This window comes from Rhea americana, unplaced genomic scaffold, assembly GCF_003343005.1.
Source record: "Rhea americana isolate MKP2758 unplaced genomic scaffold, rheAme1 scaffold_7, whole genome shotgun sequence".
Lineage (NCBI taxonomy): Eukaryota > Metazoa > Chordata > Aves > Rheiformes > Rheidae > Rhea > Rhea americana.
In genome coordinates this window covers 9,158,364-9,182,285 of record NW_028186867.1, presented here as the reverse complement: position 1 = coordinate 9,182,285, position 23,922 = coordinate 9,158,364, and the positions used below count along the sequence as shown (strand labels likewise).

Sequence of the window (23,922 nt, the reverse complement as noted above, 5' to 3'; positions counted from 1 at the left end):
TGAATCAATTTGAAAATATTTTCATCTAATTTTTTAAAGATTGTGTATGATATCATATGACATTAAAAAGCTAAATAAACATTAAAGTTTAGCCAAACATACTGTCATCATCCCCCCTGCATTCCCAGAAACAAACTCAAAAGCAAGCAGTTAATCTTTAAATCTTTTTAATAAATGAATAATCATTCAATATTTTCATAAAACGTCTCTTCATCATTCCATTTTACTATCCTTTTTTTTCCACTGCTGAAGAATACAAAAAATACAGAAATGTGTCTTAAGCAAAAAAGACTGGGTTTTAGTTTATCTTTACAATGGGATGAAATCAACTTAGAGTTAAACCACCATCATATTTCTACTGTTTATCGAACCTTTGGGCTATAACATAGGATAATTCCAGTTTTTTTTAATGCCTTTTACAAACAAATGATATGTGAATGTTATTTATAGTAGTGTGAGTTAGAAATGAGTTAATTAGCTATGAAATACATTACTCTGGTGCAATTTGGTTTGAATTACCATTTTTAGTCTTAAAGTCACCTATAGTTAAAATCATACACTGCAGTTAGCATAAAGTGACAATAGCCAGAAAATGAGAGATCAAGGCAAACACTATTCTTAACACATGGTTGTGTGTCCGTCTGTGTGCAAGAAGTGGTGCAGGGACCGAAGGAAGGGAATTGGCAAAAAAGGCACAAAAATGTGTGTTAAGGATGGAGTGTTAACCTTAAGTGAGTATTTCCGGCTTTTTTAAAACAAATCCATACCTGAATCTGTTCAAGGTTCAAGCTCTCTGTGCCCYGTGGAACTTGGCTAGACTTGTGAACATCATGAAATCCTGTGAAAAAGCTGAAATGTCCAACTGCCTACTTTTGGCAAGGAGAGGAGAGGGTGGTGGTCTAAAGTACTACCTCAAGAAAGGGGGTGCAGCAACCTGCCTCCTTCCAGTTGTGCAAGGGGAAGGAGGCATCCTCAAACACCCTGTTTGTTTTCCTGCCCACTCTGAAGTCCTGAAAATGCATAGTGCTTCTTTACTCAGGCAGGACTATAATTTTCCCACCTACTTGAAAATCCTGACTAAAGTCACTGATGATTTCGGTAAGATTCAGAATACACATTTCTATCACCACTAAAATAATCTCTTCTTCTTGTTGTTAAAGATCCATGCCTGACCACAGGATTCAGGAGCTGAGACTTTAAGAAAAAGCAAAAGCTGTGATTAAATCATTAGCATGAGACCACCATCTTCTTGAATCCCATTTTTCAGCACAGTTGTTCAAAGCACTTATTGAAAGGTTTGCTCGAAGATCGTTTTATGAAGGTAATTTTTCTCAGAAAAAGCTACAGGTTGTAAGTTTTTTAAATTCAGAATTTTTAATTATATTTTGATATTCAGAAAAAAAAAAGCTTGGGAAGGCTTTTAAACAATTCTACTAAATATGTACTTTGGGAGGAGGATAATTGTTTAATTACTTTGGTTATAATGATGACAATGTGCTCTTTAATGCCTTCACAGTTCCAATAGGTGTTAACAAGCTTATAATACATTATGCCTTACCAATGGGAGCTAATACTGAGGAGCTTTCAAAAACTGTTTTTTTCTGCTCCAGCTATACGGTTTTCTTTGACGCTCTTCATACTGCATAGTTGTTTACAGGCGCAGTGCTTGAGAACTGCAGTCTCAGGGGCTTTGCACCAGTGCAGCGATGCAGCAGGACTGCGGTGCAGATCCTGCGYGCGTTAACATCTGGGGTTACTGCGAACGCTCCCAGCTGGGGATCACACTGCAGTTTTGCTGCAAGGCAAAATAGCATGGAGCGTGCTGCGTTCAAGGAGCAGCCCCAAGGCTGGGATTACACCACGGACTTCGCAACCCAAGATTTTCCATGCTGACTTTCAGCCCAGAGCAAAGTTTCACAGTTCAGTTGCAAATAGTTGGGGATGGAAACAACGACGGACTGCACGCTGCAGCAGCACAAGTATCGTTGCCTTACTCACAGACAAATCAGGTAGTACTGAGAACACAGGTCACCACAGAGCCAAGGCAGCCTTTTCAGTTTCATCCCATTTGAGGTTTTTTGGTAGATGCATATCTACACATTTTTCTTCCACAGATGTCTGTAACTAGCATTCAAAGCTCTCTATCTGCCAAAAATTCCCATTGATTTCCACAGGAATTCTATATGCAGAGAACTGGCAGGGCMACACCTGATTTTTTTTATCTATTTATGCTACTGTATTTGTTGTTATTTGTGAACATACATGGTAGAAATGCTGTTTACAAAAAATATATTTTCTTTTTCTTTAGAAAGGTTTAGTTCTGATAAATAACAAATTCAGTTTTACAGATTTGAAACTGGCATACCTTGACAACTACAATCTACTAGGCTGAAAAAGTTAGAATCCCGATGAGGGAATGAATTGGAATGAAAACAAAACTGGCCACATTGACACAAAGAAAATGTTTGAACACAGTTAATGCTGAAACAAGACATACTGTTTGCTATCTTTTGTGATCTGTGACTGCAGCACACTAGATTTATAAGTGTATGTGTACATACTGTAAGTATATAAATAAAATATGAAAATGCTCCATTACTGAATCAAAGTTTTAGAAGTGCTCTATTTGCTCAATTCTAGAGAATAAAAAGTTGTAACACCACAGAAACAAAAATATGACATAGCATGCGGTCACAATAGCAAGCACAGAAAAGAAAAATATTGACAAAAATATACTCATATATGCATATTATGCAAACATATTTTACATTAACATACAATGTTATAAGAATGTTAAATAATGTGAATGCATGTTTAAAAAAGACTACATCTAGGCGGTTTCACGTTGAAGTAGCAAATAACCTGAGACATCTTCTATGCTTTCACTGGAATAACAATCTTTAAATCTATAGCAGATGTAGAACACATTGACAGTAGTTGAATTCTCAGCTAAATTACACTAAAAATGTGCTGTTCTCTTTCAAAATGACATGGCAGCTGGAATCAGTCCAAGGGAAGGAAAATGTGCTGCACATTTACAGTACTTACAAAAGATTCTTTTCACTGTTGATGGACACTTAAAATGCTTGTTTGAAATATTATGAACACGTATATGTCTCCAAAGACCTAGAGCAGCACTCCTATGATCAGCTTACTTACTGCAGAAGAGAAAGCAAGAGATCACTAAACAATGACGCCCATTCATGACTGGGAAAAAACCTATTACAACACATACAAAACCAGGAAATTTTAGCAAAGAAAAACAAATTTGGCTTGATGAAATTACAGTCGATGGATCTGCAATATAAATGACTTATTTTAAACTCACCAGCRTATCTCTATTGTTTTATGATTAGTGTGTATGGCAGCATTTACAAACCATGTTACTAAATACTGACTATATACACCATTATAGCTGTTTGAAAATTTCTATGACAATCAAAGTTTTGTAGTGATAATATACAACACTTACTTTCTCAAGGCTTGTTCTTGGGACGACACCTGCCTTTCAACGTAAAAAGTTCCTTTGAAGTGCATTCTATGATAAATTGTCCGTAACCTCAAGAGCGAACGTGTACATGTATGTGTGCATAAATATACTTTTCCTTTCCAGTGTGTGCTTATATATACACACAATTTTATGATATATGTATTCACACATACATGGGTATTCTCTACATAGTAAAAGTTCATATATATATATATTTTTATATATAAATATATATAAACTCTGCAGGCAAGTAGTACTTCACTTGTAATTGAAGTCCTTTAAAAAAGTTGAGTCACTCAGTTAACATAGTATAGCCAGTAAATTAAGTTGAAAAGAGAAAATGTGAATGGAAACACCATTCTTGACCATCTGTCGATGGCATTCACATCTGTTAGATCAGGGATTTTTATTTTCAGTTGTGAAGACCGTCTTCGTAAATGGGTCCTCTTGCTGTGGGGGCCTGTTCTTTCTGACGAACGCCTTCCAAGGCTTTCACGATGTGAGCTTTGTTTTCTGTACTGGATTCCTGAGCTGTCAAAGGATATTGTTGAATTTCTGGCATCAGTAACACTAGTTGTGACCTCATTGCTCGCCACCTCATTGTGGATTTCAAGTGATGTTAACAAAATGTTTCCATGAGTGTCCACCTAGGGGGCAAAAACAGAAAAAAGATACTATTTTAGAAGATTTGACATGCACTAGCWAAATTTGAGCTCATTAAAATTTCATAAAAACATATTTTAAGAAAGTATRTATTCACTTTAAGCACATGACAATCTTATAAAAATGGGACTACTCAGCTGCTKGAAAACAAGCAAGTATTTGAATACTTTTACAGACAGGATTACAATCGTATTACCAGCATACAGTACAAAAACACATTAGGCATAACCACACACTTTTATCTCCCTCTAAACCAGCTGTGTTTTAAAGGATGGTATAAATCAGTGAAATCTCTAAACAGTTGGTGGGGGAGAGTGAGGCTAAGTGATGGAATGTCACTGACCGCTCTTCTACAGTAGGAAATTAAAGTTAACTAGAACATTTTTTTTCTATCCAGGATTTAAAGTCAGATGAACAAAGGGCATATGAAGTTTGATAAAATTACAAGAATAGTTCTGGCTTGCTTAACATTTTGAATTTGGGAATCCACTGAGCTTAAACTTTTCATTCTGGAGTCAGTTGCTCAGTTTTGTAATCACAGTAATGCATAACTGCACTTGAATGAGTGACCATAAAGAGCAACGAAGTAAGTCGACGAAGAAAGCTGCTGAACTGAAGAGATGATGGTACTCTTCCCTTCAACCTTTGTATCCAACYGTGGGTGAGCACAGAGCTGAAGGGCGATGTTCTAGCATTTTGAGCAAACACAAGGAAGGTCCTGGTCAATGGGACTCCTTAAGAAATTCAGGGTAGACTCTCTGTTCCCCTTCTGTGCCAGTAGAGAAGGAGCAGCTAAGAGTCAGGCATGGCTCCTTCAATTCAAAAGTTGTTCCAGTTCCAGTGAGTGGCACTGACAGAACATCCAAATGAGGCTGTGTCAATCAATATTGGGTAACTTCAGTGGTGGGGTCCCACATGCCTTTGTATCCTCTTCACTCCCCACTGGAAGAGAGGCAGAGGACAAAGCTGGTGCGGGGAGCAGCTCCAACCTTCCCGCCAGCATTTAGGAAATGAAAATGACTCCTAAATTTATTTTATGTTTATGTTTTTTTTTACAATAACTGTTTGGCTGGGTATTTTCAACCAGTTAATGAATGTTGACTCTGTTCAAATGAACTCAGTCCCCCTGTCAGAAATAGACTGTGAACTGTGGCATACAGGATAATTTCCAATTCTGCTTATACAATTTATTCATCTATAATTCATTCTGCACTTTTGTTCTTTAACTCAAATCTGCTATGTGATCTAGCTGTGTGCAGTTAAACATCTCATCCTAGAAACATCTGTATAAAAGTGGTTGAAAAACAGACTTTTACCATGGCCTTTAGTTGRTATAGTCATCTGACAGCAGTTCCTTTGCAAGCTTTGTGTGATGCATTGGGAGTATACAAACCTATGTGTCTCTGTGAATAGGCATCCAACTTTTTTCAGTCCTGCTAAAATACTTTAAAACTGATATTTCTTTCATCAAATATAGATACTATAGTTTATTTTTTTCTCAGTGAAAACAATTATGATAGTATATCACTAAAGCTTTGCCAAGATGCATATAAAAGGCATAAGTATATATAAGGCTACGAATGAGAAACAAGCAAGTAGAGAAAAAATAACCTAAGATGTTGTAGGCAGCCATATGTTATGCTGATGAGTGCCTATCAATAAAAATAAACAATGTGAACCAAAATAATGGGGTGAAGAAACCTCAGGGGTCATTAAGGAGAATTTATTTTCCCCATGCTAGAAACCCACTGGGTACAGAAGTGTGGGCTTGAGGTTTGTAAAAACGAGTTCATGCTTTTGAGCAGGATCTGTAATGAGGGAATATACACAGCTGTAAAATACAGCCTTGGGTACCATCACTGCCTACAGTGGTCTCTGAAAATAATTTATTTAGTCTGTTCTGTTGTGGTTCTTTTTAATTGGTACAAATTATGATTAGGTTTTGTAACATCATGGTGTAAAACATCTCTAAGATCCGTGGGGTTTTTTAGGAAGTATAAAACTAAGTATCTCATCCAGGCCTCCACTACATCACATGTTATATCCTTTCCTTTCTCCTCTTAAGCTTTGAGAACGGTTATATCATTTTCCTTTAACTTATTCAAAAGGCTGGCAAAGACCACGTGATCCTATTGCTCTGACAGTATCGGMTGCTCTTTGGTGGTCTCTGCTCCCTGTCCTTCCATCCCTACAGATGTCATTTCATTTGCTTATTTCCTCGGGACTTCCTGATCTCTCCTGATTCTGTCTGCCACCAGTACACACACACACACACACACAAAGACATTAGCCTGTCCTTGGGTACTTTCTCCTTCCATACTGAGTACTGGATTTTTGTGAGGTGTCAACCTGCACTCTTAGAGGGTGAGGGCAAGAGAACCTATGCAGTCAAGGTTCTCCTGTCCCACAAAAGTATTACTTTGATTTCACTTATTTGATCACGCTTTATAGCCTGATTCATCTGCCAACATTACATGCCACCCTACTGTAACTTCTGCCTCTGATCTTCCATTCCACAAGCGATACCACCAATTTTCATTGTTAGTCACTGCATCTATAAATCAAGCCTGAAAGGTGGCCAAGATTGTTATAATGTTTATGTAAATGTCCTGTTTGAACAAAACATTATGTCCTATGAGGTTGCATTACAGCATATATTTTCTCAAAATGAAAAATGAAACATACTTGGAAATACATATTTGAAAATGTATGCCCTGGTTAATAGACTGAGAGACTGGCATGGCAAATTCAAAGAAGAAGCAGATGGAGAGAAGATGATCTCTGCAGAAACTGAAATCACTCTTCTGGTCCACAGATATTCTTGAGACCTGTTCTGCAAATTATAATAATTCCCTCTGAGGTTTTGGACAAACCACCTAAATTCCCAACAGAATGAGAGCAATATACAGTAATGCTTTGTGGCAGTCTTAAGGTGATATTGTGAAGTATGAATAGTTAATATATGCAACATGTTAAAAAGTATTTGTACATAAGCATGACTTCTGAGTGATTTAAGTGACTTTTTGAAAAACAGACATCAGCTCTTTTGATGAGTAAAAGARGCAAACTGATAATGGCAGGGTGTCCTGTGCAAGTTGATTCATGTTTGCCTGAAGGTACAGGCAAAACCCTCCATGAGTGAACATGAGGGCACCTCAGGGGCTTCAGGMAAGCCATGCAGTTACTTCAGGTACATACTAAGATTAAGAAAACTCACTGAGCTGATTACAGATGGTCATGGCTGCAGAGATACATGATCCATCCTATGATTAAGAACCTGACCAGTATCTTTGACAAAACTTAGTTTTACTCCCTATGAGCCTTAGAATACAGTCTTATTATCTGGCTCACAAATATCATTGTGCACTGGAAATTCTCCCCAAAATATTAATGCTAAGCTTTGTTTTTAAACTCTGCTAAAAACTGGAAGTTACTCTGTATTTAGCTGCCTTCCCCTCATTCCCCTAGTAATGATCCTACTTTAACTTAAAGATTTTCCTATCYTGTCTTCTCTCCCTGGACCTCCATACGATCTTCTTTCTGCTTCTCTGAATGTGGCTCAAAGTGAACCCATTCATTACCCTTTTCCCTGCAGCTGGGCTCCGCTGCCCATACTCCCATTGCTTTCCTGACATAATCCAGAGTTGGTTGTTTCCATGGAGTGCTTCCCAGCAAGCTCATCAGAGCAGATGGAAACAGCTGAGCACCAAATCATTAATTAATTCCCTGCTGAATCAGCATGGACCTAAATATGCAAAACTGATGCTCTTATTTCAGAATCAATTTTAATCAAACCCCATTCCTCCCACCTCTGCACAATTACAGTTCCTGCACAAGGGTGAAATGATTAGTTCTCACATAATTCCAGTTAGAAGCTGAGAAATATGAAACACTTTGAGGCATTCTGCACATATATAAACACGCTCCTTTCAGAAGGTTCGCCATTTCTAAACCAGACATGTCACATTAAAAAAAAAAAAAAAAAAAAAAATGAAGACTCTAGTTGCCTAACGTCATCACAGAAAAATGGTCATAGCTTATCTAACTGACACTAAAAAGAGGATTACCAAGAGTTTCATAAAGAAACCCTGGGCCTTACTCTTGGAGGAACATGACTTCACCAATATGCTCAATCGTGTGCAGAACAGTAAGTTCTGCTCTGTTTGGAGTTTATATTATAGATCTGAAYCTCAACATTCTTTTTACTCCTGGAGAGCCTCAAATCTACTCCTTAATTATAGATAATAAGATATGGTCTTCTTAAGATGCTAAGTATTGTATTTTTATAGAAATAAAAGAAAAAAAGCTGCTATTGAATACTATTCTCTAATCAAGATTCTTGGAAAACTTCCATTTTAATTCCAATTTGAAAACACTTTATTATGGTCAGAAACCTACCATGAAGCTTGATTTACTATTAGTAGTAAATAGTAAATAGTATCTGAATTATTTAAGGTTCATTTAGTTCTCTGTTTAATACTTCATAAATTTTAAGGAGTACTTTACAATTAAATTTCTTTTTCCTGGTAAGTTCTTCACTCTGTTCCACAAGAAAAAGGAAATATTTTGCTCAAATCCAATAGGTATATTCAGGAGTTCATCAATCCCAAACTTGTGAATACCATGTAAACACTTTCYGTCATATGAAATAATATAAATACAAATGCCGGCTTTCAAGAACAGCATGAAAAGCTGTCTCTGTAGTTAGTCTTGCAATATTTTACACCAAAATTATTATGCAACTACATTATCATGAAAAATAGGTATCTCTTAAAATTATTATAAAATGGAAATTATTTTGGGTGGAAATTCTGATCTAGACTCCAGCTACCTGATTCTTACCTGATCTGCCCTGGTGCATATGTAGTTATGCAAGGGGTAAACTACCTGCCAGCAGTTTTGATCTTCTTATGAGTAAACGGCTTTCCAACATATAGAATAGTAAGCTATCAGGAACTAAGTGTTATCTATGCCTAGAGCAAAATTCATTGACCATATTAGACTGTTGATATTTTTAAACAATCTAGAACTGCAGGCACACAAAAAAATGATATTGTTGAATATTCTCACTATTGAGTCTAAAAATTGGTGTTTCTCTAAATTTCATTTTAATCTAACTGTTTATGGCAGTTATAACTGCCATATGCAAACAGTTTATAACTGTTTATAAGCATAAACGAATGAAAGAGAAAATTATGTTACTACTAGCCCAGTAGAACCTAGGGCAGCCAGCAGAACTGGAAAGATGGAAAAATATTGAAAATAAAGGCAAGTATGAAAATAAAAAGGCATAGGAAGCTGCATATTAATATCACTGATATTAACCTTGATGAATTTGAACTGATGAAGAAAAGGAAATAAATGTATGGTCAGCCCTAGTCCTACGTTTCCTATCATCTGTAGATTCATACAATCTGTAGATTGTACTATGGATTGTACATACAATCTTTCTTATGGCGTGTGCATTGGCACCATTCATACTTGTGCAAAGCTATTGTAGAACAAAGTAAGTACACGTGTGACTCTCCCAGTGTACGTTGAGTGCCTCTATCATAAATGCTACGGAACTAGACTTCTTCCCACAGGAATTGTGTTCGTTGCCCTGAGAGATATTTTTCAAAATTTGGCACCTACTCATCACACTCATGTTTCAAAAATATCCCACTATTCAAAATAGCACCAAGAAAAGTAYCCAGAAAAAATGAAGATGCACAGAATACTGCCAGCTTTGCTATTCTCATATTTCTTAATTTAATTTGAATGATAATTCTACCACGGCAGCCAAGACACTCATTCTCAGAATAAAATCCCACTTGTGAGAATCAGCTCTAAAATTATCAATTCTTTAAAAGCGCTAAGTAGACAAAAGCAGCCTGGACCTCTAATCTAAATAACGCCTGATGGGAAGCCGCTGCCTTGGCCAACAGTAGGAGTTTGAACTAGGGATCTCCACAGCAGGGGAAAAAAAAAAAAAAAAAAAGTAATACTACTGAACTAGAAGGGCCTTTTTACAAAGGGTTATGTATTATTTCTGTTCAAACGAAGCTCTTCCCACATGTCTGGCAGCCACAGGGGTTTGAAGCTTGAATGAGCCTGTGTGATAGTTACCCTCCTGATTGATACCCTGGGGCTGAACTCTCAGTCCCACCAAACGGAAAACGTAAATTGCCACAGCTTGAACTAAGAAGCAATATTTTTAGCAGGGGACTGTAACAAATCATAACCTCTGTGGACTGGCCCAGAAGGAGCAATACCCAAAACACATGCTCAGCAGCTGATTTGCCAGAAGCCTCTACCACAAGAGTGAACAACAAGTGAAAACAGGATTGCCTTAGAGCTCTCTCATGCTGATTTRGTTGTAAATTAGGCTGTATCTGAGCCTTATTTAAAAGCAACAATTTATATAACAAAACTGAAGTGCTGCAAGCTACAAATGAAACCTGAAACTGCCAACACAAACAGGAGAAACAGAACTGATTCGAGAAACAGGTGATCAGTTTTCAAGGAAAACATTTTTAMGGGCTATTCATTGTTTTGTGTGAAATTCTTCCATAAACACAGSACTTCAGGCACCAATACCACAGGCAGACTATTTTATGAAAAATCAGGATTCAGTTCTTCCTAGAGCTTGTCCCCATACATAACCCAGTGTATCAAGGTTTTCAATCCTAAACTGAAACCAGTAGAAAGTTCATGCAAAGAAAGAGTATCCTATGATTATCTCCAGCAACCAGGGTTTACAGGGATAGGCTGAAAAAGCTCAGAAAGGAATACTATTTAAAGTGTGTTATCCAAAATAAAATAGGATGAAAAAGGAGTCAAAAGAAGAAATGGCTATGCGTGAAATTTTCTTTGTAGKCAACCACTGATCCATATACGAGCCACTTGCAAAGGTTCTCTCGGGTTTCACATCCTCACCAGCTTTGAATCTTCTGAAACCATTTGCCGAAATTCGAGTTACTCAGACACGCCTCAGTCACCATTCTACCTGCAAATAGTGCTACGCAGGAGAAAATAGGGCACAGTTTTCCTTTCCCTCTTGCTTTTCTTTGCCGCCTCTGCAATGTGAGAACGCTGGCTGTGCCGTTCGCTTGCTACAGGGGCTCTTACGCCTGGAGCTATTGTGCTTGTTGGCTTCRACACAGAGACAGAGCCGGACACGAAGCCGGACGGGGCGGCAGGGACGCCGGCAGGCAGCTCGGCAGCAGCTGGCAGAGTCCTCCACAGCACAGCAGGTCTCAGCAACAGCCTGTCAGCAGCGCAGGAGAGAAGCGTGCCTAAAAGCTTGAYGTGTCTGTAGCAGTACTACCAACATGACGGGAAATACAGTTATTTGTACCACAATGCCAATTTTTTGAATCCAGACCTCTCACCCCTCCAACACAGTACGGTGTGAACAAATTCATCAGGAAACAGTGTTTCAGAGTGTCAACAGTGGCCACTTTATGAAGCAATTATCAGATAAAATAGAATCATACCCAAATCTACGGATTCTGTGGCCTTGAACATTKTTGTTCTTAAAAGTCTCTTGCTCTATAATCAAGTAAGACCAGGAAAGCATGCAAAGCCCTTTTATTGCACATGTAAGAGGAGTGTTTACAACCAAACCTGGTAGCTTGCATGCCAGACTTCARTCCTCCGATACATAAAAAATGAACTGCAGTATCAGCTTCCCTGCTGGTTTTACAGGTTTCCTTGGGCTAGAATGTTCCTGAGTGAAAATATCATGACATTTTCCCTTGTCCTTCTCCTGTTCCCTTTGCCTGAGAGAGAAATGTGCTGCACCAGTAGCACTCCCAGCCTCAGCCACYTCCAGAGYAATGGTCAAACTCAGGGCCTGAACTCCAGGCAATCCATTGTGCTCTGTAAGTTCTGCCTTCAAAAATAAACAAGGGATTTCCACAGCGCCATAGCCCCTCCTATCTGAGCACTGACTCAAGCTCAATTTCTGGACCTGATATAGCACAGAGCTGTTTTGTCACTACACCCACAGGTTACAGCTCCTGATGTGGACAATAAGYGGAATGTTGTTTATGTGTTTGTTCGTTTTTTTTTTCTGGTGCTCTGAGCTAGGACTCTAAATCCATGACAGGGAGTTCATGCACACGGTTCATAAGCAAACAAAGTCAATTACTAAAACAAAACAGCAACAAAAATCAGCCAAAAATAGTAGTCTCAGAAACAAACTAAAAATAATGCCTTTTTCAGTTTTATATTTRAATTCTTTTTAATCTTCTTTCCATCTCAGTGCACATTTTCACAGTCACCAAATAGTGGAGATAACTGCAAATGTGCTTCTAGTTTTTAGGTATTTTGTTTTTTAAAAAAAATGTGGCTCAGGCCTAAATCATGTCCAATATGAAATATTTCCCAGGATTRGACACCTTGCCCTTCTGAACTGAAATAGGCTCCACGGAAGCCCAAAGCCTCGGTGAAATGACAAAAGCTRTAATTTCATTGAGTTCATGCAAGATAGTCTAAATCTATGCCTCTAAGTCTCCCTTACCATGCACTATGCCTCTCAGTTCGTGACCCTCTCCCAGGACATCCAGCTCCTTGGTCACAACTCTACAGTAAGAAGCCAGCAACAGCCAAGAAGCCATTACTTCCATCAGATTCAACGATCTTCAAGACCCACTGAAGAAAAGGTTGGAATCTGATGCCTCTTTACTCTTCCTGAAGAGGTCAGAGCCAATGCTGTAYATCTTTCATGTACATTCATGGCAAATACGTTAAAACTCTGGAATGACCACCTGTCCTGCTATATCCATGGATGCCTGTATAGCACAGCACATGGTGGGCATGGCCCAGGACTGTGGAAACAGTTTTACTGCTTCAGAGCTGAGGTCTTTGGAAGGCCTGGTAACTGAGTGCTCTGGAGCACTTTGTCCAAAGTGGTTCTGCTAGATGGATTTCCCTTGAACTGCCAGTACTGAAAACCATGGGATTGATCTGCTCTGAGCAATCTCCTCTGGAGATTTGGTTAGTGTTTCCCAAATAAGAAATTCAGATTAGACATCCTACACCCACTGAATCTGCACCTTCTGCCTATTTTTTGTTCCAGCAGAACAATATATAAATATATATGTATGTATGTATGTGTATATATACATATATGTATGTATATCAGCAGCAAGAGGAGGACTAGGGAAATGTGGGCCCGCTAYTGAATGRKGYGGGGGYCCTGGTGACAAGGGATACAGAGAAGGCAGAATTACTGAATGCCTTCTTTGCTTCAGTCTTCACTGCTGAGGGCAGCCCCCAGGAATCCTGTAGCCTGGATGTGAGGAAGAAAGTCCACAGAAGGGAAGACTTTCCTTGGTTGAGGAGGATAGGATTAGAGACCTTCTGGGCATGCTAGACATTCACAAATCCATGGGCCCTGATGGGACGCACCCATGGGTACTGAGGGAGCTGGTGGATGTTGTTGCCAAGCCACTCTCCATCATTTTTGAAAGGTCCTGGAGAACTGGGGAGGTGCCTGAGGACTAGAAGAAAGCCAAGGTCACTCCAGTCTTCAAGAAGGGCAAGGAGGAGGACCCAGGCAACTAGAGGCCAGTCAGCCTCACCTCCATCCCTGGAAAGSGGATGGAACAGCTCATTCTGGATGTCATCTCCAAACATATGGAGGAAAAGGGGGGGGGGATCTTATTAGTACCTGAAGGGAGGGTGTCAAGGGGATGGAGACAAACTCTTTTCAGTTGTCCCATGTGACAGGACAAGAGGCAATGGTCAGAAACTGAAGTGCAGGAAGTTCCGACTGAAGGTGAGGGGGAATTTCTTCCCTGTGAGAGTGATGGAGCACTGGACCAGGTTGCCCAGGGAGGTTGTGGAGTCTCCTTCTCTGGAGATCTTCAAGGCCCGCCTGGATGCAACCCTGTCTACCATGCTCTAGGTGACCCTACAGAGGAGGGAGGTTGGACTAGATGATCTCCAGAGGTCCCTTCCAACCTCACTGATTCTATCATTCTATGATTTATATTCAGCTCTACCAATGGCATTGTCTTTATTGCATTCTGGCAACGATCCTCTGAAGGCATTGATTTTAATGACTGCAATGAAGCTCTGTTGACTTCACCCCCTGCAGACAAAATGTTTAACTCACAGAATGGGAACGTATCATGTGATTTATCCTAAATGTATTTGAACAGTAAATATTCACATTCATTATTAGTATATGTGTTTCAACCAAGTATACAGAGTTTTATTTTGCAGCTAGGATCCCTAAGGAACAAAGGAGCACACTCATTTACCTCTGGTGTGCTGAATCTGTATCCTAAGTTCAGTCCATGCATGGTCAATATTAAACCAGAAGAAAATTCAGAACAACCCACAGTATTTGCTTAGGATGGTCCAGAAAGAAAAGAAAAGGTCGTAAGTCAAAAGTGAGATAAAATGTTGAAAAATGGTATGATCAGATATGGGATATACACATGACATGATCTCGGTATGACAACCCCTTGTTTTCATTAGTTAAGGTGTTCATGCTTCTTTTAACAACATAGATCCATTGATCTCAATACAGAAGAAAATTCAGACATGGGGAGATACTGGTCCCATTAACAAGACTTATACTGAATTACRTAAATCATTTAAATGAATGAGATCTGCCAGATGGTTCTCACTGGGAGAACTGAACCTTAGTGCATACATCTGCATTACCTGCTTGCAGCAAAATTCTCTATTGCTTTCAGTTGTAATACTCTTTTCCATCTGTTTTTTTATTATTATAATTATCTATTTTCAAAGAAAGAGAATTCATTCTTCTTGCTAGCTTAGTCCTAAGCAGTGCTGCCAACTGTGATGAGATTCTGTTTCTATAATACAGTGGACAAAAATGAGTTTATTGGTTCAAAATATATTTCACAGAGATGAGCTTTTGACAATCAGGCGTAGTTCTGTATTGCATTTTCTGTATAGCAGCCAGTGCCATTAGAATCGTAAAATACAGTCTGCAATTACTCCTATGATATTTCTATTTAATAAACAGGCAGTAGTTTTGTCACTGTGAACTCTTTTAATTTATAAATGATAGAAAAAACAGTCTTACACCACAGAACTGAATGGAAAGGCCTCACTGGAATCATTTTAGCCMAAAAAAAGACTTTCAGTTGAAATTGATATTTGCTAATATCATATTGTGTTGATTACCCTGTTTTGTTTTGTTTTGTTTTTTTCAAAGGAGAAAAAATGCATTGCATTAACTAATACTCAAGGCAAAGAAATATGCTGGTATGTAATTGGCACTGGCYTCATCAACATTTTGTTTCAGAAATCAATCTGAAAGTTTCTCTAGGTATTGTAATTTTCTGCTGGTCTTCAACACCAGCAGATGATAATGCCACATACWGTGGTTCAGCTATGCAGGCCAACTAATTAGCATGCTACAACTAATCCTYTATCTGTTTTCTCCCATTACAAATATATTTGCTCTAAGAGAAGGGAAAACAAGTGTGCTCAGATCCAGGATTCCCTCATGTAGGTACTGAGACCAAATCACAAYAAAATTAGATTTGATTTAGTCAAATAAATGACTTTGTAAATCTGTGCTTTTATTTTTAAGCTAGCTGTACTCCATTTCCTTCTTATTAGTTTCTTGTCATGCAAATCATACTCATTTAGTTTTCTATATATCTAAACACATTCTTCTATTTAGATTCTTGGATATAAAAATGCCAAAGTTTGCCTACAAATGTAGAYATAGTTTGCATTGTTTTTAAGTATGATATTTCTGTTTATTTCATATAATTAGTTTTTGTAATAGGAGGAAAAGAAAGACCATATATAGGTTAAAGAATCCTACCCGGTTGCCTTCAAATTTTGAGCGATCGTTGTTTGCCTTTGCTGTTTTTTCTGCAAGTTTCTTCTGCCTTTGAGGGCCTTTTCCGAAGAAAATATAGTTGACAAAGGCGTATTCAAGTAAGGCCAAGAAGACAAATACAAAGCAGCCCATAAGATACATGTCAATGGCTTTAACATATGGAATTTTAGGCAAAGTCTCTCTCAGGTGAGTGTTGATTGTTGTCATAGTCAGCACAGTTGTAATTCCTAGACAAAGAAATAAAAGAACGTGTATCTTACAAACCTAAGCAGAACACAGAATCACATAATGCYTCAGTTTTTGTTCTCCTTTTTGGCAAATTTCCCTTGTCAGTGTGCAGAAGCTTAAAAATTTGTGAAAGAAGTCTCTCAAGTGAGTCTCACCACAAATGAAAGCAAAATTAAAGCTTGATGCATTATTATTCTCTTACAATATTTTCTACACATTATCTGGGAGATTAGCAAACCAGGCGGCATAGCATCACTTCAGTGAGTTAACATAGCTTTATYGAAGCCAGTGTAGCAGTCCTGAGCATCTGCTCCATTAAAACCAAAGTGATCCGACATAGGAAGGCAAACAGTCTGTAAAATACTAAAAGATGTGCTCTTTCAGCACCATGCTAGCATCACACAGCAGAGAGAAATTGTTAGGAAGAAACAAAACTAATTAGGGGTCTGCACAGATAAAGCCACATGAACATATTAAGTGAGAGTGCTTGCATAGCCCGCTGCCTTGGCAAGAGATTCCTCATTTTAAATTTCTAACAATTTAACAGCTGGCTGAAGTCAGATTCCTTATAGAAGATGGAGAGAGATAGGCACTTCTCTTGAGCCGTTCATGCCATCCATTTTAAACACCAGTTTCAGGATAAGACAATGTATCTTCATGAAAGAGGTTGAGATGACTAGTTTAGATTAGTTGCCTGATTTTTAGATAGTTAGAAAGAGATGAGATGAACAGYGATAAGCAGATTGCTATGCATACTTGAGGAAAGAAAAAGCCAAGGAGGCCAAAAGGGGCTGAGTAGTATTTTTAAAGTGATCCACTGGATGCTAATAAAGTACCCAGAAGATCTTCTAGGTATGTGAAACCCTCATTTATTTACCTAAGGATGGACATAGCATTTAAAAATATATTACAGAGCTCTATTTTTGAGAAGTCAGTAAAAAAGCATATTTATTGACAGTGTATTTGAACTCACAATAAACTGCAGGGTCTGTACCTCTGCTGGAAATTTTATGGGAATCACAAATCCCAGAAGGCTGAAAACACTGATTTGTAGAATAATTCTGCATTGGTAAAAATGGCAAGCCATTCTAACAGATCCCCCTCCACTACTATTTTCTTTGATTCCATAATTACACCATCAGTTTGTAAGTAGACACTAAAATGCAGGCAGAACGAAAATTAAGAACAAAAGAAAAATTGTGGCATATTAGAAATCACAGCTTCTTTTACCTGCAGACAGAAATAAAGACAATGTAACTCAAAATCAAGCTGTTTGTGTAAACAGTGTCACTCTAGGGAACAACAGTAGTAGCCTACGATTGTCTGTAAGAGATATTTTGTATAGTTAGTAGGTCAGGGTCATGTGGTTTTCAATGCTTTCCTCTAAACTGTGAAACAAGTGCGTGCTGATGTCCAGTGTTTCACAGTTGGAAATACAGCAGTCATATACAGCACAAGCTTATTTAAAAAACTGTTTTGTGTATAAAACACTCAACTTTCCAGCCAAATTAGGAGTATAATTGACATGTTAGAGTCACGTTAGAGTTATTTTTACCTAAAGAAACTGTGACAAGCTCTCTAGAAAACCTCATTGCCAGGACAGGAAAAAGGTGCGAGAAGGCTGGAGGACAGTAGCAAACAGTAACACACATTTTCATCCCAGGCGATTTCTCTAGCCTGAATTAGCGTCTTTCCTTGTAGGACTTCCTGTTGTTGCTTTCTATAAGGGATTCCAAGAAAGATAAAATTGACTCCTGTATCAGAACMCACAGATTCATCTTTTAACACACCTTTGGCATCTCATTATCATCCCACAGGAGCTACCAAAGCTTAGATCCACTAGGGGGCTTAGCAGCCCGCCCAGCTGGTACTGTAAAGCCACATTTTTGGTGCTGGATCCCGGGATGGAACCTGTATTCTGAAGGTAAGTCCCTACAYACTACCTTGGGATAGTCCAGTGACTCTTCTGGTGATCCAGAACAGTAAGCACACGGAATACAGGGTGCTTACCACTAACCAAAAGGAAAGATGTTCCCTGGGAGATCCTGAGTTAAACACTGCAGACACATGCCACACTCATTTAGGATCAATAACTCCCTTCTGAAGACCATGAACTTCTTTTAAAGCACAGCTGGAGGACAAGCAGCTGTCATTTACCCATCATATAAAAATAGCATAACAGCCCTTCCCAAGGACTGAGAACCCCAATATTATTTTTCTCCTTACTCAAAGGACTGCATTCAGGAACCTCAAGGGCTAAGTAGCAAAAGCTCACAGTTCTGAGCACTGGTGCCCCACAATTRAAGGGTCTGAATACTTTTCTTGACATCAGCATCCATTTGTAGCACAAAGCACTGAAATGAACTGTCCTTTGTTCTGTGTCTGGGTTTCTTGGTTGAYGGAACTATTTGGTTCACTCCAGGCTGAAGCACAGATAATGTATACACTGAGGGACCAAAGGTTGGAGTAAAACAAGGGAYTGAATGAATTAGAATCAGGCTTTCAGAGAATACAGGCTTCCTGCAGRGGTTGAGTAAGAGCTTGTCTCTATGTCTATAAGGATTGCACCAGGAATCTTTCCTCTAACAAATACATAGGACAGCTAGCCTTACTCTCCTCTGTGCTGAGCTTTCCAGAGTCAGGTATGTTCAAAGATGCAACACTGCCTTTAAGCTTTGATACAATTTCCTATCAGCTTCAGACTCATAAAACTGGCTATACAAAGGAACACAGGATTAGACCTGTGGTACAGAACTTTATTATACAAATATGAAGTGATACAAGCCATTATCACCAAGGCACTRATTGCTTTCTCAGAAGAACCTAGCACATGGATTTTCATCCCCTCCAAAGGACTTTCTATCAACTGGAAAGAGAACATYGGGGATCTTGAGATTCCTTTGAATATACTGACTGACTTTTGTTCTAGTATCTGTGTTATCACAGTATGGCACTTTATGAACCAGGAYCCCTTGTGCAACACAGAAATAGGTCACATGAGACAGTCCTGTTTCTTAAACAAGGAACAAATTTGAAAAATTTGTGAGTCCATACTAGGAGGCTGTGGAGTGTCACCAGGTTTGGTAATTTCTGTCTAACCACCTCTGTTTACTGCAGTTCTGGCCAGTATTCAAAATCTAGATGCTAGTAGATGATTCTGAAGTGTTCTCCTCCCCACTACATCCTATAAGAGGCCATAATGTTTCTGAGTGGATCTTCGGTATCAGTAGTTCATCTATGAATATAACAGAGCTGCTTGGACTCTATGTCTCACCTTCCRCTAAGGTACTACATATCTGTAACCTGCTGAAAATACATTAGCTGTTGTGTAGTAATGCCGTATTGTATGACCTGTACTATGCACATAAGTACCAGCTAATCCACAGTATCTGAAAAATTACTGTACAAAAACTGCACTTAATCTSCAATATTTTCAGCTACTCCAGTTCAGATACTAACGCATAGTATGATATTGCACCTAGGTATAGTTTTGGCTGTCCAGTCTGCTTTGGTATGTGGTACCTATGGAGGTAAGKGGTACAGAGACAGGTAAGAAGATGGGCATGGCTTGGAGTCTTTGTTTGCTGTGGTACATATCAGAAAAATAAGGGAACTAAAGGATATGCTTCTCTTTAAAAAGAGAAGAGAGTAGAGTCAGAAATTACATAGTATGGGTTTAGTGTCAAGTTTTGGGTGGGAAGGTATGGTGTACTGGGAAGCACCGGCTGGAGATARGATTTGGGATTAGATGAAAGGCAGCAGGAGTCATAAGGATTATTTATGGATCCATTTAATCTTCCTTGTCTATCGCTACCTCAGAGTATACTTTTGTAACAAATGAAGTATCTCCTATGGGATATCCTGAAGCTAACTTCCCTTACCTAAAGGACACTTTGACCTGAAAAAGTCTGGGATTGTTCACCAACTTGTATAAAATCTATGTTTTTCTGCCATGGGGTAAAAGGCACTTAAAGCTGTCACAAAAATGCACAGCATACTGAGCATTCTGAGCGTGAGATGGGACGTCATGGGCTGTAGCTGAAGTGCTCCTGCATTCTGATATTCCTAGTTAGCATAGAAGACCTTGAGGTCTGTTTCTGCCTCTGTAAGTTACAGCAGCCCCAGTAACTTGACCCAGAACCCCAGGTGGAGGCTTTGAGCCACATTCTTCCTCCTACACTGAGCTGCACTAAAAGTCCATGCTCAAACTCTTGGAGTATGTCTCTGGAACTGGTCCCTCATTGAAGTTACTGACGACAACATTAACTTTGTTGAAAACAAGGCTGGGACCTGTATGAATGTCTCATGTCAGAGATTTAGTAGTAGTTAAGTTTTTGTATGTGGGAAGAATTCATCACTTCTGAGGCAATATTGAATGACATGATTTTGATGTAAATGATTCTGGAATATCAAAATACTGACATCATGTTGCAGGGTTTAAAAACCTCCAAAAGTCATACTCAGTCTGACATTTTAACATCCCACTCATCCTTATCACATACCAAGGGCAACTCTTGCTGCTGATGCATCATAATTGATCCAGAATGACACCCATGATAAAATGGTAATCAGTATGGAGGGCATGTAGGTTTGAAGAATAAAGTATCCAATATTTCTCTTCAACCTGAAGCTCAGTGAGAGTCTTGGATAGGCACCTAAGGAAAGGGAGGGAAAATCAATGTTACTTATACTAGAGACAAGACATTTACAGATATTTGTCTTCAGTTTCCGTAGAAACTAAAACATGCACATTTTATTGGTGCCTTCACTATATTGCTGGTTGGTATTAAAAGAAACCTTGCAGAGAATATAGTGATATTCAAGCAATTTGAATTTGGGAAGAATAGAGAAAGTCATTCTAAATTACTGAAGAGATGAGTGAGCACTGGTTAATTTTTAGAAACAGATGCCTAGGTCATTTTTATGTATAGTGTTTTTATTTAGAGGATTAGTAGAGTTCCAAATATTAAATGTACATTGTTTGCTATTTACATGAAACAGTTGTTCTTGACATGGTGCTTTTTAATTACATCTGAACTATGAGAAACATGCTACCTGAAGTGTCAAAAGTAAATTGTATTGAATTACAGTGAGAAAAAGCCTTCAGTCCTGATTCAAAGTCCATAACATCAATTAGAGCTGGACAGCATTTTTCTTTCAGAACTGTTTTAGCAAAAATGAAGAAAAGGGTACATGAAATATTTYCAGCTATATATAATTCATGAATTGTTGCAACTGGAGCAAATAATTAACGAAAAAATGAATAACATCAATGTCAATTTTTTCAAACAAAACATTTCATTGTTTTAACTTCAAAWTGGTATATTTCAGAATTAGTATCAACTTTACTGAATATATTTTAAACAGTAAGAATGCTCAAATATAAAAAARTGTGACTTCCTTAAAAAATGTAAAAAGGATTAAATCTGAGTATGCTTGGTTTTATAGTTGTAYGAGGAAAAGTTAGTATTTCACATAACATTAGTTCCTTGATTTCAGTGTTTGCATTACTAGTCTTAGCTATGATACTTCTAATGGCTCTTCAAAAATCTCTATTTATAGTCAGTATTCTAAAAAATATTTCTGAACATSATGACGTAGGTAGTTTTAGACAGTWGATCATTTCCTATCCATTCTAATACAAACATATATAAAGTACAAAAGATTAGATCTGTAAACAACTAAAAATTTACAAACTTTGCTTAAAATTATTACATTTAYATTTTTGCATACGAGCACAAGAAATTATATATGTCTGTATATACAAGAAAGACGGATGTCCTTGAAGAGAAAGAAGGAATAGAAAACTGCAKATTTCTCTTCATCATGTTCCTGATAGTTAGGTATACTTTGGGTCATGTGACAGAAAAATGCTATACAGTTTTCAAGCAACAGGAGCATCTAGGGAGCTTAAAATCTTATGCAACAATACTTGATTGTGTTATCAAACACATCTCAGCAGAACTATCACTAAAAAAAGGAAGTAGCTGGTAGATGCACTTGATTGTTGTCATTGCTTCAATCAATACTATTTTTTCCAGAATGAAGTAGAATTGTCTTGTAGTTTCACAAATAGATAAATATTGGTAGAGCAAAAGCAATTTATTTCATTACGGAACCCAGACCAACATTTTCTATTGTCTAAAGCATTCTACATAGTTCTCAGCAAAGAATCATGCAGACTTTAGTTTGCTTAACACCTTCATTTTCCAATTGTATCGTTTCATTTTCAGTGACAAACTTTCTCCTTTAAATCACGCTAGGTTTTTTGCTAACAGAGCTTAACTTTTTCACTGAGTTTTCTCATGAAACAGTTTCTATCAYCTTATGCCTGCAGACTGTGTAAATGAAACAGGAACATCTCCTGCCATTAAATACACTAAAAATTTAGTAGGCATGATCACCTTTTTGCAGTAAGAGGAGTAGTGCATCAGACAGAAATCTTTATAAAGCACTGTTGAGGAAAATTACTTCATAAAATATACCACCCATGGAAAGGATTCTCTACAAATCTCTTCCATTCAAAAGCCCTACCCAAGTCTGAGTGTCTGGGGTTTGATAGAGGTGATAATTAGAAAGTCTTCCATACAATACTGCTTCTTCAACAGTCTAAAGGATTCATTCAAGAATATGTGAGGTTCAATGGACTATCACGGAATCAATGCCTCTTCTTGGGCTGTTCCAGTACCAAGCACCCTGAAAGCACTGGAGAATCTCAGAGAGTGAAGAAAGAGATCATTTTGCTAACAGCAAATTGGGAAGTCTGGTTCTCAGTAGATTTCAGAATAATTTGGTCTTTGTGTAGTACAGCCTGAAACTGAAACATGAAGTAGTAGTCTTGTTTTTTCAGACTGTTCTACCTCCTGCCACTTCCACACAGCACAAATACCACACTGCCATGCTTTTCCATTATGTAGCTGTCCCTGAGATTATAGAAGTTTGTATTACTTTCATCTGTTTTACTTTTATGCATTCACAGATGGTTTATGGGTCCTGCCTCCAGCCTGGCTTCCCTGCTGTCCTTTCTCATTTCCAACAAACACAGGGCTCTGTAGAAAAAAGACCTAAAAGAAGGAACACTCCTGTGAATGCAGCTTATTTCCCCTCTTTATGTGGATGACTAAAGCYAAGTGAATGGGGTGGGCTTTCACCTGCATGAATCAAAGATTGTAAGCCCAGATCTTTATTTACCTAAGAAGGAATCATCATACATAATTTCTTTAATAAAAATGGATTTCTTGATGAGCGTAACAATTACACTGTTACTTGCCTTATTATGCTTGGATAACGATTTGTCAGTTAAAGCTCCATGCATTTAGAGATTAATTACCAGAAAATTCTAGCTGTTAACATTTCATCAAAATATGCTTTTTGCCTAACGAACAGCGGTGYTGTCCAAAGATCAGATTTGTTACCTTTCCTCTCACATCACAAAACATGTGGATGTCTCTGAGATCATTTAAATAGTACAGGAATAGCAGAATTTGGCCTTCAATATTTAAATCTAACCACAGGATTGAGAATGCAGACACGAAAACAAATACTTAATCAATAACTGAGCTGAAAACATTCCTCCTTCATATATTGAAGCAATTGGTAAAAAGTAATTACTTGTTCCTGTTTCAATTTCATTAAAAGCTAGCAAGCTGAAATATCTAGCTCCAAGGCTAAATTAGTCTCTTGCTGTTTTATCCAAGTATGAACCAAGATAACAGAGTTG

General features: G+C 38.1%; 1 protein-coding gene across 1 annotated transcript in view; it reads right to left on the bottom strand.

Moving 5' to 3' along the window:
- Nucleotides 1-3,762: 3,762 nt before the first annotated feature.
- GABRB3 (gamma-aminobutyric acid type A receptor subunit beta3) overlaps nt 3,763-23,922 on the bottom strand; it is a 30,817-nt gene continuing 10,657 nt past the window's right edge. The window contains exons 5-7 of the mRNA XM_085321603.1: nt 20,705-20,857; nt 15,957-16,201; nt 3,763-4,137 (exon numbers count right to left, since the gene is read on the bottom strand). Of these exons, the coding sequence (XP_085177729.1) occupies nt 3,787-4,137; nt 15,957-16,201; nt 20,705-20,857 (749 nt within the window). The 3' untranslated portion in view covers nt 3,763-3,786. The remainder of the gene's footprint in view (nt 4,138-15,956; nt 16,202-20,704; nt 20,858-23,922) is intronic.